Genomic DNA, 16,681 nt, shown 5'->3' with positions numbered 1-16,681 from the left:
TTAATTTATTTGATATTTTTTGTATTATTTAACTAATCTAAAATAAATGGGTAATATTGGTTTATACAGTCTAATGTTTTTGACTAAAAAATCAATTCATAATAGCATCAATTTCAATAACATCATGAAATATGCTAACCAATATGAGATCATATTCAAGTGAGGCTTTATCTGTCTCTTTTTGGTAGATTAAATTTCTTAAAGCCACAAACTAAAAATAATATTGTTTAAGAGAAAATGCAATTAGAAAAAACTTTTAAATGCATATACAGAAAAATGTTTTTCAAGTCATTCAGGCTGAGTATTATGTTTAATTTCTCCAGATTTTAGGACCATTAACTATGAATGCCTGGAATCACACAAATGAACTTAAATTCATGCTTATGGGACTGACAGATTCCAAGGAGATCCGGCTGGTCCTCTCTGTGTTGTTCCTCCTTATATACATGGTCACTGTCCTGGGGAACATAGGCATGATGCTGATCATTCGTCTAGATGCCCAGCTTCACACTCCGATGTATTTCTTCCTCACCCACCTGTCATTCCTTGATCTCAGTTACTCAACTGTCATCACACCTAAAACCTTAGAGAACCTGATGAGTTCCATAAAGAACATCTCCTTCATGGGCTGCTTCATCCAACTGTACTTTTTTGTCCTCTTGGCAGCTGCTGAATGCTTTATCCTATCCTCAATGGCCTATGACCGCTATGTAGCTATCTGCAATCCCCTACACTATCCAGTTATTATGTCAACAAGGCGCTCCCATGCTCTCATCATTGTCTCCTACATGATTGGAGCTATGGATTCCTCTGTAACCGTCTTTTGCTTAAGCACACTGAATTTCTGCAACTCCAAGGTAATTCATCATTTCTTTTGTGACACATTCCCAATTTTAGCCCTGTCCTGTGGTGATACCTATGATGCTGAAGTCACTATATTCATTTTAGCTGGTTCTACTCTACTTCTGTCCCTTATCACAATTTCCTCATCCTATGTGTCCATTCTCTCAACAATTTTGAAGATAAATTCTTCTTCAGGTAAGCACAAAGCCTTTTCCACTTGTGCCTCTCATCTCCTTGGAGTTACTGTCTTTTATGGGACTATGATCTTTACTTATTTGAAGCCAAGTAAATCCTACTCCTTGGGAAAGGATCAAGTGGCTTCTGTTTTCTACACCATTGTGATTCCCATGCTGAACCCACTCATTTATAGTCTCAGAAACAAAGAAGTGAAAAGTGCTGTCATTAGAGTTGTGAAAAAGAGAGAGAGCACTCAGAGATTAAAATAAAAGTGTTGCTAGATATTTAAAAACTTTTCTTTCCCCACTGAACACTTCTTTAACTTCTCTCTCTGCATGAACCTGACAGGTTTCTTTCATCTTCCTATTAGTGTGGAGGTTCCCTTCCATGACCAAAGTTTGGGCATTTCTTAGAATGTGATTTTTAAATGCCTGTGTCATTATTGAAAAATCAGGACATGCATATTGAACCCATGTGCTAAATATTTGTGATTATCAGGGCAAATAGAATGCAATGTCAGAAAATATACTTGTAATTCTTAAGCTTATATAGTAGTTAATATATTATTAAATTTCAAATATCTGTGTTAGGGAACATAACACTGACACATTAACAATGTCAAAAGTCATTCTCTTTGTAATATGAAAGAGTTTATTATAGGTCCTATTCATAGTAAGTGAGTGAAAGTTAAAGTCTCATTTTCCTCAGTTGCACAAAATAAGTAATTCCATGTTCATTTGATAACAAAATGGATATAACACATTGAAGAAAATGAAAACCTCTGCCTATTATATTTTAAAGACATTGGTAAATTTCATTCCATAGTATGTTTGAAGAATATTCACAGATATTTAACCAGTTTTTCAGTTAATTTAATTACAATTATACAAACAGCTAGAAATAAAATCAGTAGTTCTGAAATTTGGATTTGAGTTAAATTATTGAAGTAAAATTAAATGATAAGGAACCAGTATACTGTAATATTGGTGACAATATAGAAAATAAAGTTATTAATGAAAAGAAGCACTGTGATAATTACTAGTATGTGTCTCCCTATTCTTATCAGTCAACAATTTGATTGTACACCTGTAAATGTATAACATAACTAAACACGTCATTTCTTCTATATGCTTTTGCAACTTTCTTCAATCACTTAAAGTCTAATATTTGATTATCTTTGTCATTATAAATTATGAGTTGATGTATTTTCAGTGTGGATAAGACCTTACTTCTTATCTTACATTGCTTTAGAGCTCATATCCTATACTCACATCATGTCAGAATTCTAGATGCAGTAATAAACCTGTGTGTGCAACTGATAAACTTTTAATAGTAAGATCAATTGGGATATAGCAAGGATTTTTTCCTTATATTCTTTTACTGTCATTTATGTTATTAATTTACATTTGTAAAATATTTAAAATAAATCTTTGACAGAGATTTCATTGTATTATACAAAAGAAACAATCTAAGGTCTATTATTGATAATAAATTTATATTATGTTGAAAGTCAGATAAAGTATTAAATTTATTTTTGGTAATATGTATATATCATATTATTTCTGTTTAATGTATCTTCTATTTAAAAATTGTTATAGAAAATGTAGTAGCAATCTTTTCGTCTTTAACTTTGCTGATCTTTTGTAATTATATAGATATAAATTACACATTTATATATTTTCTTTCTGAAGTATGTAACTGTTAATTTAGAATTATATTGATTTACTGTATTGGTATATATATTCAATTATGTTTATTTTCATGAATTCAGACACTCTAGTTTATTAAAATATCAAATATTTCCTGATTTTAGCCGTTCAAAAGACTAACATTATACTATGCTAATCCTCCATGAACATTATGTCCTATTTTTTCTCAAGTGACTGTGATGACTGCAATCTATAGTATTGCTATTCCTATTGGTTTCTGTTTGTGATAATTAATAACACTTTAATAAATGTTCACAAGTAACATTTTCCTGGTCTGTTTTTCTTTGATTCCGAGTATACCTGATTCCATATATTTTTCTCATTTTCTGTCAAGTTATATGACTAGTATTTAATATGTATTTATTTTTTAAATACAAATTGTATTTTGATATTATTCATGAACACCTAACTTAATAGTAACATTTTTAGGAATGTAAAGGCATTACAGCTTTCAACATTAGAATATCTTTTCATAGATATCATATATATGTGAAATGTGTATTTATAGCCTTAGAACTAGTGGTACTCTTAGATTTGGTCAAAAAAGTCTCTGGTCTAAGTGGACCAATTGTAGTTTATTGTAGTGAGTAGGTTATTGAGTGTATTCATCTCTAAAGAGGACATCAGTATTTTATACATGGTATTTCTATTGTATTTGCCCCTGCTATCATAATCCTATTACTTCCTTCATCTTCCTCCAAGTACTGCTGACTCCTTCCCAACTTTTGTGCTTATGTTTGTGTGTTAGGACTTGTGCAAGTAGCCATAGCTATTAAATGCTCATCACTGAGACATCCTTGACATGGACAAACACCAGTGTTTCATATTACTGTTCTGAACCACCCAGCTGCCTGTCTTCTGCATTGTTACCAGAACCACGGAGGGGGTGATATTGATGTCTTATTTAGCACACAGTACTCAACTGTCACTTATTCTCAGCACTTTACACAGTTGAGAATCTCTTCACTAACTGTTACCCATGGAAATGAGAAGTTTCTCTGATGAAAGCTGTTAGCTGCACTTATCTATTTGTGTAATCTTGAAGAAAGCTGTCCAGTTACATTTTACCTTACAAATATACCTTGCTTTAGTCTTGTCTATTTGTATGGCTAGGAAATATACATTCTTTCTGTTAGCAAGAGTAGTCAAAAGATCTGTAATGAATTACACTGTCAAAATTGAGAACTATATTCAATTTTAGTTGAGGTATCTTACCAACTTTACATTAAATGTTCAAAGCATTTATATAGAATCATTACTAATAAAAGCTATATGCATCATAAAATATTTTATATTCGCTATTTAACTTAATTATTATACCCTCTGTAGAGCATTGCATACCTTAGTCTATACAGTAAGGATGATGACAACATAGAAAACTGAGGTAAAAACCAAGGACTTTATATCTCTTGAGTCTAATCTCATCTTGTTTCATGAGAAATATAAAACCTAGGAGAATGTAGCAATAGGAATACTAGTTTCTTAGGTTATGATGCTAATATAGAAAGTTGTAAAAGTATAACCAAAATTAATCTATAAATAAAATCATATTATATGAAATCACGAGTTTACCTATTTTTACTACACCCAAGAGCATGGATTCAAGGTTCATATCCCAACAGTCAGGTATAAAATAATCTCTAATGTGTCTCCTAATATAACATAGACCCAATTCTTCTTTTCTGGTATTCATGCTATATTTTCTTACAACATTAAATTTATAAATATTATTTTGGTTTTTTTTTCATTTTTTTATATATAGAAGATTGAAAATTGCCTCTTACACATGTGGCAAATTCTCTGCCTTTGACCTATATCCCTAAACCTTTTTCTTTTTATTTTGAGCCATAAATTACAGAAAATTGTCTCATTTGACTTGAGATTTCATTGCCCTCATCTTACTTTGCTGGATTCTTGGCCTGAAACAAGAGGCCTAACACTCTTTGGTCTTTTTCTTCGTTCAGTGCAATATTTGAGTGTTTTGTTTACATGTATGTATGTGCTATTCATGGCTGGAGCTCAGCAAGGATAGAAGAGGGAGTCAGATACCCTGGAATTGGAGTTATGGATAATTGTGAGTTGTGATGTGTGTAAATAGAGCTATATACAACCCTCTGCAAGAGCAGTACTTAACCACTGAGCTATCTCTAGCCCCAATACTTTGAAGAAGATATTCCTTTTTCCCTCTTATTGCTTCCTCTGACCTAAGAACTTCAATATTTTGTATAACATGTTCTGAAGAATGAATAACACAATTGGTAGAGGGAAAAGTATGCTATTTCCTTCATTCCAATATAATAAACTTTAAATTAGAGGCTATGCATCTGAGAAAGTTAAGTTTTTATCCTGAATCCAGTCTTAAGAAACACATTTGGAACCATTTAATTTTGTGTACTATTTTCTACAGTAAATGGTGATACCACACATGTTTCTCAGAATACTTATGAGGCCTAATAAGGCTACTAAATGTAGTAAATATCTAGTATTAGATCATGTAAGTATGGAATATTAATTATTAAGGAGGAATGCTTCTTCTAGATCCCTTAGTTATTTTTAATATATTTGAAAATAAAATTGGCAAATAGTGTAACTATAGAAAACCATCAATATTGTTTTATAAAATATTTTATGTGACAAGGGTACGTATATATTTTTCTTTGTATTTTATGAAGAATGGACAGGAGAATGCTTGTGAATAGACTAATATTTATGATCAAATGATGCCAGGTGAAGGTAGGGCAATTCACAATGTCGATGTGTTCAGATTCTCATGTGCCTCTCTTCATAGGAGCAAATTTCTTGAGGAGAAGATAAAACATTCCTGAAATTCAGAAGACACACTTTCAGAAAGTAGAAAAGAAAATTTCTTGATGACTATTTTGTACACAGAAATGACTATCTTGCATACAGCTACATCTAAGTGATATTTCTGGTTCATATTTTATTTTGGTATGGGAGGGCATTTCTACTTTTTATGTCTCTTAGTGAGACAAAAACTTCTTGTTCTGTGGTTGTATATGAGAAATCCAAAAATGAGTAATTGAGTGGAATAGACAATTCACAAGAGAAGTACAATTGATCTAAGAGTACATACACACATTTAACATCAATATCCAGAAGCAAAATGCAAAGAAAATCTATATTGAGATTTAATCTTATTCATTGAAAATGGCTGTGACAAGGAACATCAGAGAAAGCAGGGAAGGATAAAGTTCAATATTGTTATTTGTGTGAGTATGTTTGTGTTGGTGCTGATGGAATGTAAACCAGTGAAGCCTTTTTAGAACTTTCTATACAGGTTCTTCAAAAGACAAGGTTAGAATTTCCTTATGATACAACTATATCATATATATATATATATATATATATATATATATATATATATATAGAGAGAGAGAACATATTATATAGATAAAACCTAGAGTAAGGACAGATACTGTACTTTGAGAGAAGCACATTCATATAGCAGATCACAATGACCAAGGCTTGGAAGCACCCTAAGTGTCATCAACAGAGGAGTAAAGAAAACTTGTCTCATACACAAACGGCAGTATTCTTAGGAAATTATATAGACAGATACTGCTGTTTGTTTAAAAATTGGTACAAATGGAGATTATTATATTAAGTGAAATTAACCAGACAAGAATAAATGTCATATGAAATGTGAAAAAAAAAAAAAAAAAAACCCAGCCAGGCATTGGTGACACACGCCTTTAATCCCAGCACTCAGGAGGCATAGACAGGCAGATCTCTGTGAGTTAGAGGCTAGCCTGGGCTACAGAGTGAGTTCCAGGAAAGGCACAAAGCTACACAGAGAAACGTTGTATCCAAAAAACAAAAAACAAAACAAAAAAAAAACCCAGCATGAAATAGTAAAAAGTATTATTTAGAAAGAAGAATATTATCTTCCAGGTTGAAGAGAGAGAATGAGGCAGGGAAGCAGACAATTAACATTATCAAAATGAAAAACGTGTCATTGGAAAATATTGATGAAACTAAACCTAGAGGAAATGAAATTTTTCCATTTCCTAACTAGTGACAGAAAAAAAAATTATAACTTAATGGTAAAAATAACTCAGGAGAGGAAGAATAAGAAAGAAAAGACAGATATTTTTTTTTAAAAAAAAAAAAAAAACCTTGCTCAAGGTGAGTGGATAAATTCAATGTCTTCTGGAGGAAAATTTATGCAGAAAGTCATTCTTAACCATAACTCTTTTATTTTTTCAATAATTTTACTTTGAGTAAATTTGTTTTGGAATTTCATATAGTAGTGTTCTATATCTTTTCTGACATTCCCTTACCCTTCTCTAATTCTTTCTGTGCCTGTATATGCTCTCAAATATTTATTTTATTATTTTATGGCCTATGTAACTTATTGAGTCTCTTAAGTACTGTTTATACAAACGTGTTTAGAACTGATCACTAGAATATCTTATTAGTTAGCTGGATATCTTATGAGTTAACTAACTAAAGAGAAAACTTATTTCCTTCTCTCAGAGCCTGTAACTTTCCATAGATTTTTGAAAATTTTTAAAGCTGATCTGTTTGTTAAAGTTTGCATGTTATTTTAAAGTCTGATGATTATATTGCCTGATCCTTATTAATTAAGATTCTTCTTCTGCGTTATATTGTCTTCAGAAATGCTGATCAAGTGTATGATTTATATAAAAGTAACTCCATTCATCACACAATTAAACCATATTCTAAAATTCTGAAGTACTCATTCCTTCTGAAGAAACTAGAGGAAAATTAATTTCAGAATGAAATAAATCAAGATGCATAAGAATCTCTTATTCTTCATTACTGTGAAAACTGTCATATTTTTTTACTGGTTTTGAGAAAATGATCTTCAATGAAATATTACACCCTTTAAAAAACCATGTTTTAAATTAATTCATTCTTTTTATTTTGATATTATAATATAATCACATCATTTCTATTTTTCCATCCAACCCTCCAAATCATCCTACATGTCTTTCCTTGCTCTATTTCTAATTCATGGACTCTTTTTTTCATTAATTGTATTTACATGCATCTATGTACGCATACATACAAAAATATTCCTAAATGCAACTAGTTGAATTCATATAATGTTACTTATATTTGTTTATTTCATTTACCATTTTGTATTGGATAACCATTGGTGTACTCTTCCCTTTGGAAGAATTTCTCCTGTTCTCAAAATTCTTTAGTTGCCAATCAAAATACATATATGTGGAGCCAAGTCACATTGGATGAATATCCAAAAACCTCTCACTCCTAAACCCAAAAGATTACTGCGGATGAGGCAACACATTGAATATAAGAAAGAGAGGAACTATGTATTTGCTGTGAGAGAGTGTCTACAGTGAATGTCAGAAGCTACACCCATGACATCTTACCATCATGACTTCCTAAACCTAAGCTGAACAAGTAAAACCATAATATACATGGCAAAATATAGGGGAAAGCTCAAGAGACCTCATCCCTACTCAAAGAACTATAGGCAGCTAAGAATGGAACGATAATAACAGTTGTTTATTCAATACCAAATGGCCAACTCTGAAAACATACATACAAATAACATTATACAGAGTGAACACACTGCCTTTATCTATATAGGAATACAAATGTATATACATATATGTAGATATAGTAACAGCAATTTATGGAAACAGAGGTCAAAATTTTCAAAAGATCTAGGAGAGGTATTTGGAAGAGAATAGATTGAGGAAAGTGAAAAAGAAAATGAGGTAATTATATTAAATGAAGTAATTATATGAATATGCCAAAAGTAAAAACAAAAATCATGCTTTCAAAATCCGCCTTTTGAATAGCTGGTTTAAGTATAAGCAGATTATAAAGAGGGATTTCTTTTGTCATTTTGCTCTATGCTTTGTTTTCATCTCACACATCTGCATTACTAGGTGACTTTTGAAGAAGCCATTTTGACTATTCTCTAATTTTCTTTGTATTCAATTTTTAAGTATTTGTAATTTTGTAAAAATATTTTAAATATATTATAATTTGCTTTAGCTGATGGTACTTTAACTTTGACTGCGCTGTAGTTTAAATGTGAAATGGTCCTCAGAGGCTGGTGGTGCTATTTAGGAAGGTCATAGAATCTTTAGGAGGTACAGCCTCCAAGGAAGAATGAATCGCTGTAGGCAGAACTTGATGATTTATATCCTGGCCTAACTTCCTATTCATTCTTTGATTCATACTACAGATGAAATGTCACCATCCAGCATCCTGCTTCTGCCACCAGGCTTTTCATAAAATGTTGTATCTTCTTGCCCATGATATACGATATCCTCCTAGAACTATAAGTCAAAATAAGCACTTTATTTACAAAAAAGAAGAAATAGAAGGACATGGAGGAGGAGGGGGGAAAGACAAAAGAAGTAGTTATTATTATCATATTATTATTATTCACAGTAGTAGTAAAAGAAGGAGAAGAACAAAAACAACAGCAACAATAACTATTGCTAGCCTGTTGCTGCTGTTGCTTCTGTATAACTATTACTGGCAACTAAGGCATGCTTAGGCTGAGACAAATACTACTTTTAGAGCATTTCTATTGGTGGGAATTGCATACCAGTTGGATATTCAGGACCAAAGAGTAAACTTTGAAAATATCGGGACCAATAATATTACATAGGCTGAGCATATAGTATTTATGTATTTAGAAATATAAAGATGAAACTACAATTAATGAAATAGGCCATGAATTTGAGAGAAGGAAGAAAGGGTACATGTGAGGGTTTAGAGCAAATAAGAGAAGGGAAAATTATGTGATTGTATTATAATCTCAAAATATAAGATAAATTATTATTTAGTAGGGTATTTATTATTCAAAATTTTAAAGGTCAGTTAAAAATGAAGAATTTCATTTTTGCATGTTAATTTCATTAACTGCATATTACATTAGTATGTAGGTGTTACCATTTCAATACATGTTATTGTATCGAATATGTTGTACTTGTTTATACAATGTGTTTTGTACAATGATGTCATTACTTGATGAAATTATTCAAAATCCTTTCTTCTTCCTTTTGAAATGTGTAGTAAATAATTATTATGAATAGTCACCTTACTGTACAGTAGCACGCCAGAAAGTCTTTTTGTCATGGAAAATTCAAATATATTCTGGTTTTAAATAATTTGTAGTATACTTTCTTCTATCTCTTGTGAGATCATCCCCACATCCCCAACCATCTCATTTCATGTCTTCTTTCTCTCTTTCTTTAGAAAACTAGGGGACAAATAAGAAAGAAAACAGACAGCAGTTTTAAAGGAACACAGTGAAAAAGGATAAATCATATTCTCAAACCAAATCCATAAAGACACAAAATTGGACACCGTTACAGAAAAGCAAAACAACACTAAGATTAAAAAAAAAATGCTCCAAAAAATGAGACAAAAACAGAAAAATAAACAAAAACAACCAAAAAAAAACCAACAACAATTGAACAAAACAAACAGAAACAATTTCACATTGAGGTTGTAATGTGTATTGGCTTTTTAATGTTAGGCATGTGGCTTGCCCTTAACTATGTTTTTTATATATCCAATGAGACTCCATTGGAGAAAACAGATTTTGCCTTGCTAGTGGTTATTTACTGGAGATAGCTTCTTGGTTGAGATTTGAGATTCTGTCCACTTCCCCTCCTGAGTGCTGAAACCACACTTGGATTAAGCCTGTGCAGACCCAGTGAATGCTGTCACAGAGTAGATGATATCATATGAGCATCAATCCTGTTGTTTCTGGAAGACATTGTTTCTATGTATTACCCATCTCTTCTCTCTCTTAAAATATTTCTGCCTCCTCTTCTGCATGGTTCTATGATGCCTAAGCAAAGGGGTGTTGATGAAGACATCCCATTTAGGACTGAATGTACCAAAGTCTCACTCTCTGCACATTATCTAATTGTAGATCTCTGTATTAGTTCCCAACTCAGGCAAGAGGAAGCTTCTATGATAACTGAGTGAGACACTTATCTGTGTATAGCTGAATGTTAATTATGAATAATTTTATTACTAGTTCTGTTAACAGAATAATCTTATATGATATTCCCCAGTCCCATTAAATGTAGGTGTTCTCTTTAGCAATACGGCCTTACCATAAGTTTGTGGAGTACAACCAAGAGCCTTGGCAATAACCTGGGCCATTTTGAGGTTTCCAAGTGGCTCCGTTGGCCAAAACTCAACTAGATGAAACTCATGCATGATGCTGGAAGTTTTACTGGTTGATAAGGTATGTCTGATTGGAGATTTCTCTCTTTTGTTATATGATGATTCCATTTAAATTCCTTTCATATGTGTATATATGTTGAGAATCTTATACTCTAGTAGGTCTCTATATGACTCCTCAGATCTGCTTTTAGTTTAAATATCTTTCTTTGTATTGTGTCCCTTATCCCCTCTATCCCTTACATTCCCTGTTTAATCAGCCCATTCCAGTACCTCCATCCCCATTCATCCTTACCATGCATTCTATTGCCCTTTCTTCAGTCAAGTATGTTCTTAAGACTTTCAGAATTTAATGGAACTCTATTCTCATGGTTGCATTTTCATTTCTAATCTTATTAAGTGATGTTTTATCTTTATATCTTTGGTTAATCTGGCTAAGCATTTTTTCAACCTTGCTCCAATAAATGCTGAAAAAAAATATGTACCCTTTAGTGTTCTCGTGGAATGTACTTGAAATCTGGAAGTTCAATTTGAAATAGAATATTATTTAACTCCCGTATTTGTTTAGTTTTTGTCTGAATGACCTACCATGGGTTGGCATGGTGTATTGAAGACAGCCCCACAATAACACTGCATTGTGGTTATTCTGTTGTTTTTGATCTAGTAGTATTTCATTTATGAAATTGGTTATACCTATATTTGATCACACATGTTTAGGTTTGTAATATAGTTTTAAAGTATTTCCTTCAATGATCATGAATTACCCCTCGTTATCTCTTCTCCCTAGTTTGGAATTGAAATCTATTTCATAAAATATTAGAATAGTCATTCCATTTTGTTACCTTGCTTTATTTGTTTAGAATATCTATTTCCATCCTTTTGCCCTAAGGTAGTGTCTATCATTGATTATGAGGTGATTTTTCAAAGCTGCAGAAAGGTGAATCTTTTTTTCCTCATTCAACATGTTAGTCTGATTTCTTTAATAAGAAATAGAGGCCATCAATATTAAGGGTTATTATTGAACTCTCTCTCTCTCTCTCTCTCTCTCTCTCTATATATATATATATATATATATATATATATATATGTATACACACACAACACATATATATATATATATATTGACATTTAATATTTTGTGATGTTTTCATATAACTCTTTTTATTAACTATTCCAAAATTATTTATTTATTCCTCATGGTATTTTGTGTTTAATGTTCTTTTCAGATACAAGTATTCTTATTTTTCTATCTTCTGAAGTGTTGGAATATTCATCGCAAATTTCTTTAACGTGGCCTAAATTTTTTATTCTTCCTCTGGCTAAGACATAGTTTTGGGAAAACATAGTCTGAAACATTTGTGATCTCCAATTACTCAAAGAATACTGAGCCAAATCCCTGTGGCTTTTAAAGTCTCCATCAACAAATATACTGTAATTTTGATGTGCCTGACTTTATCTAGAACTTGATATTTCAGTTCTCTTCAATACTTTTTCTATTTGGACTTTTACGTGACATGGGGATATTCTTTTCTCATTTTATTTTGTTATAGTATTTTGCATATTTCTTGTGTCTGGATACAGTTCTCTTTCTTAAAATTTTGGATTATTTTATTATTTTGTTAGCCATTTTTATGAATTTGACCTGATTATACTTTCCTTCCTCTATACATATAATTTGTAGATTTGGTATTTTGACAATTTCACAAAGTCCATGGCTGTGTCTTTCTTGGGTTTTAAAAGGTTTAACATTTTCTTTGATTTAATGATCCAAATCTTCTACCATAACATCAAAAACTGATGGACTGTCTTCTACTTTATCTGATATACTGATGAGAATTTCTAGGGAGCTTTTTTATTTGATTCCTTGAGCTTTTCTTTTCAGGTTTGCCTTTCTTTCACATGTCTGTTTATTAAATTCTATTTTAATAGCCTAGATTATTTTCAATATTTCATTCAACTGTATGTTATGTCTTTGTTATCTTCATTCTAGCATTTAATCCAGCCTTCTTTGAGTTCTTTGACAATATATATAATTCCTAGTTGTAAAACATTGTCTAATGTTTCATCTAAGTTGTCATTTCTATGGGGGTAATAATTTTAGAAGTAATTCACATTTTCTTTGGTAACTCTCATTGCATCTTTCTGACCTAAGACTAACATATCTGGATTTTGTCAGCAGTGTGTTTCTTGGGATAGAAATCTGGTCTCATATTGTTGGGTGAGTGCTTAGATCTCCACTTGATTTTTTCCTTGACCTCTCAAATAACAGTTCAGCTAATAGTGTTTGAGTTCAGTTTTCAGATGCCTCAGATTTGATGTGTGAGTAGGGTGTCTGAGTAGTCTGATGCCAGTTAGAATTAGGTACATTTTCCATATTGTTTCCTTCATCAACTTCAAAATTTCAAGTCTTGTATTCAGGTATTTAAGACATTTTGGTTGCATTTTATTAGAATTAAATATGACAATAGATTTTTTTTCCTCTTTTCTCCTCAGTGGTATTCTTTCAAATACAACACATATAGGCAGGACCTTAGAGCCACAGGAATCACCATTAGTGGCCTTCATCCTAAGTCTGGGTATGACCACTGATTGACCTATAATTCCTGTGCAGGCAGATCCTTGAGAGCCTAGATACTAGAGGATCATTTGCATCAGGAGCCCACACATCTTTATCACACTGCAGAGGGAAACACTCCAGATCTGTCATATTTCCCAAGTACAGTCTCTGGAACCTGGTTAAACTGGAACTGGAACCTAGTTCCTAAAATGTACTTTGTGCACATTAACTCTTCTAAATAAAATTTCCCAGCTTTTAAAAAAGTTTCTTTGCACAACTTGTTTTTGGTAGGACTTTTCTTGTACCTTTCCAAAGTGAAATTATTTGAAACCCTCCCTCCCCATATATAAAAATATATATCCTTTCAGCACCATTTGACCGAAGTATAAAGCAACTTGGTTGGCCTCCATGCATCCGATGGCATCTTCCAAGAGTGAAAACTCCACGCAGACATAGCCATAGTCGTAACCTGTGTTATACTCCTTCAACTGCAACTCCTTTACAGGTATGCCATCAGAAGTTCGAAATGCATTAAGAATCTCTTCTTTTGTGGCATTTTCTGGCACCCCACTTAATCAAATAAGCCTGTTAGGTTTCTCCTCACTTGGGCCAGTTCTATAATCTTGATCCTGAAGGTCCTGTTGGGCATCTCGGGACATTTTGCCCTGTGGAAAAGACTTGCTTTGGCCATAGCCAAACATCTGGCTTCCTGGCAACCTATGATCCACATCACAGTATTCAATGCTTCTGTAATCAGTGTCTTGTCGACCAAGAAAGTCCAAATCACCTTCTCCTTTAAACAGACCAGCATCTGAACTCTGCTGTTCACCTGCAGAAAGCTTTGGCTTGTCTTGAACTGTACTTTGGCTGTTCTGAAAGTCTGATGGAGATTCATGTTCAAAGGTTCCACTTTGTGTTTCTCCTTCTCTTGTTTCTGAGTGCTCAAATTCTCCCTTCTGAGCACCAAAAGCAGGTCTTTCTACTGCATGGTCACGTGTGGATTCTTCTCTCTTGCTCACATTCATACCAGAATGTTCTCTCCCTTGTGTAGAAGGTTGAATGTAATCCAAAATTTTTGGGTCCACAGGGGGCATCTCCCTATCTTTAAATTCCATACAAGGTCCTACCTCTCTGCCCCTAAAATCTTGGTAAGTCCTAGAATGGTGTCTACCTCTGAAATCCGAATGTGGCGTATCCCTATTCCTAAAGTCTAGATCAGTAGTAGCTGAACCTCGGCTCTAAAGTCCACCTGTGTTCCGTCTTTATCCCTGAAGTCCAAATCAGATACATCTCTGTTCCTAAAATCAGAACGAGACTGATCTCTGGATCTAAAATCCAAATCTGATAAATCTCTTCCCCTAAAATCTGTATGGGATCTATCTCGGCCTCTAAAATCTAAATCGTAAGTGCCCCGCCCCCTAAAGTCAGATGGAGGAACATCTCTACTTCTGAAGTCAATAGGGTGAGAATTCCTGTCTCTGTAATTCATATGAGGAGTCTCCCTGCCTCTGTAATCCATAGGAGTACCATCTCCACCTCTGTAGTCCATAGGTGGTCCTTCTCTATCCCGAAAATCCCCAGAATGTATGTCCCTATTCCTGAAGTCCAACTGTGCTGAATCTCTGCTCTGGAAATCTGAGGATGAAAAATCTCCCCCTCTGAAATCATGTCCAGGTCCCTCCCCTCCTTGATAGTCACCATGTGGTCCATCTCTAGCTCCATAGCTGAAAGAATGCTCCTCTACATTTGCAAAGGGAGGTCCTGAATGCCCCCTGGAAATCAAAGGGAAGTGAATCTCTGCCAGGAAAGTTGCCAGAGTGTCTCTCTTGAGCATGACACTTAAGGGGAGGAGGAGGATAATCCCTGTTCCACCTGGGAGCAAACCTTTCTTCTTGGCTCCCACTGTAGAAACAAAGGGTTATTCATATTGTCCAGAGAGTTTGAAATCTACACACCAGCATATTCTTCTCTAATCACAGCATATTCTTCTGTAAACACATTTGGGGGGGGGGGGGCAGAGTTCTGTAACAAGGTCCTAGATCTGCAGAAAACAGCAAGTTTTGCTATTTTAAGACGAGGTGTCCGAGTAAACTTTTATGCTCCCATTTCAGAACACGTGGTAAGTCAACACAAGGTTTTCAACATGACTGCTGCAGAAAAAGCTTTCACCCAGTCCGAACAGGTCCTGTTCTGTTAGCAGATCAAGAATCCCCCCACATCTCTTTCTATATCAAGAAAGCTTCAATAAGTAGACCTTTTCCTACCAAACTCTAGTAGAGTTGTACCAAAGCAGCACAGCCCCCGCGACCCGCTCCTCCTCCTCAGCGGCCGCCACGGACCCAGCGTCGCGGAGACCGGAACTCATGACAATAGTTTTAACACCATAAAACTTTAGATGGTATATAAAAATTTCAAGTAATTTAAAAACATATCATTAAAGACAAAAGAAGTCACAATTTTTTAGAGAAGTGGAACTGAGCTGAGGAAAGAATGAAATTTTATTAATTTGTCTGTATTGATGTTTACAAATTGCATACCACATAGCAAGCCATGAAGATTTTTCAAAATCCCAGTTTGTTTCTGTAATACTGTTGGAAAAGAAGGAGAGTGGTAGAATTTTGATTAAAGTGGCTGAGTATTTGTTCTTCATGAATTTGGTAAAATTTTAAATTATATACTTAATTATAAATAAGATCATCATTATTCTTTTTCCTCATCTTTTCTTTCCTTGAAAATGTCTATTATTGGCTATTTGAAAACAACAATAAGGCTGTAAAAAAAATCCATTATTGAAACATTGCATCCAAAGTTTTACATCCATCTATATTTTGATACCCTATCGTAGAATGGAAGACAAAATATCTCTGGCATACTGCTAACATTTTAGTTTAGTAAGGTAGTATATTTATAACAGAATGTAGAAAAGTTTTTTATTCCATAATACTCACCTCAAAACTATCATAACATGAAATATAATGGTGGTATGGCTTTGAGTATATTACTTTTTATAAGATGAGCTCTTGTCTTAAGTGTTGATGTGTGCTGTGTCTTTATAAAATTATGTAGCTTTAAGAAGGGGACATAATGGAACAAGAATGACTAAATGAGGCAGAAAATATGATGGCCAGGAGAAAGAAATACTATGAAGGGGCACACTTAACACTGAAGACATTGAAAAAGTCAAATGGAAACTCTCCACTATAGGATCTTCCTTAAAAACATA

The 16,681-nt window shown here is 33.3% G+C and overlaps 2 protein-coding genes across 2 annotated transcripts; one reads left to right on the top strand and one right to left on the bottom strand.

Annotated features, from left to right (window-relative positions):
* Window positions 1-341: 341 nt before the first annotated feature.
* Window positions 342-1,289, top strand: LOC114685064 (olfactory receptor 8H1-like). The gene has a single exon (XM_028859661.1). It carries the CDS (start codon window positions 342-344, stop codon window positions 1,287-1,289), a length of 948 nt encoding a protein of 315 aa, XP_028715494.1.
* Window positions 1,290-13,778: 12,489 nt separating this feature from the next.
* Window positions 13,779-15,355, bottom strand: LOC114685049 (RNA-binding protein 6-like). Its single transcript, XM_037204429.1, is given in 2 exon segments — window positions 13,779-14,695; window positions 14,698-15,355. Coding segments are annotated over 2 exon segments (1,512 nt in total). The 5' UTR covers window positions 15,293-15,355.
* Window positions 15,356-16,681: the final 1,326 nt, after the last annotated feature.

This window comes from Peromyscus leucopus, chromosome 4, assembly GCF_004664715.2.
Source record: "Peromyscus leucopus breed LL Stock chromosome 4, UCI_PerLeu_2.1, whole genome shotgun sequence".
Lineage (NCBI taxonomy): Eukaryota > Metazoa > Chordata > Mammalia > Rodentia > Cricetidae > Peromyscus > Peromyscus leucopus.
This window is presented reverse-complemented; position numbering and strand designations above follow the sequence as displayed.

Coding starts and splice junctions, on each gene's coding strand:
- LOC114685064 (XM_028859661.1), top strand. CDS start 342: ATGAATGCCTGGAATCACACAAATGAACTTAAATTCATGCTTATGGGA.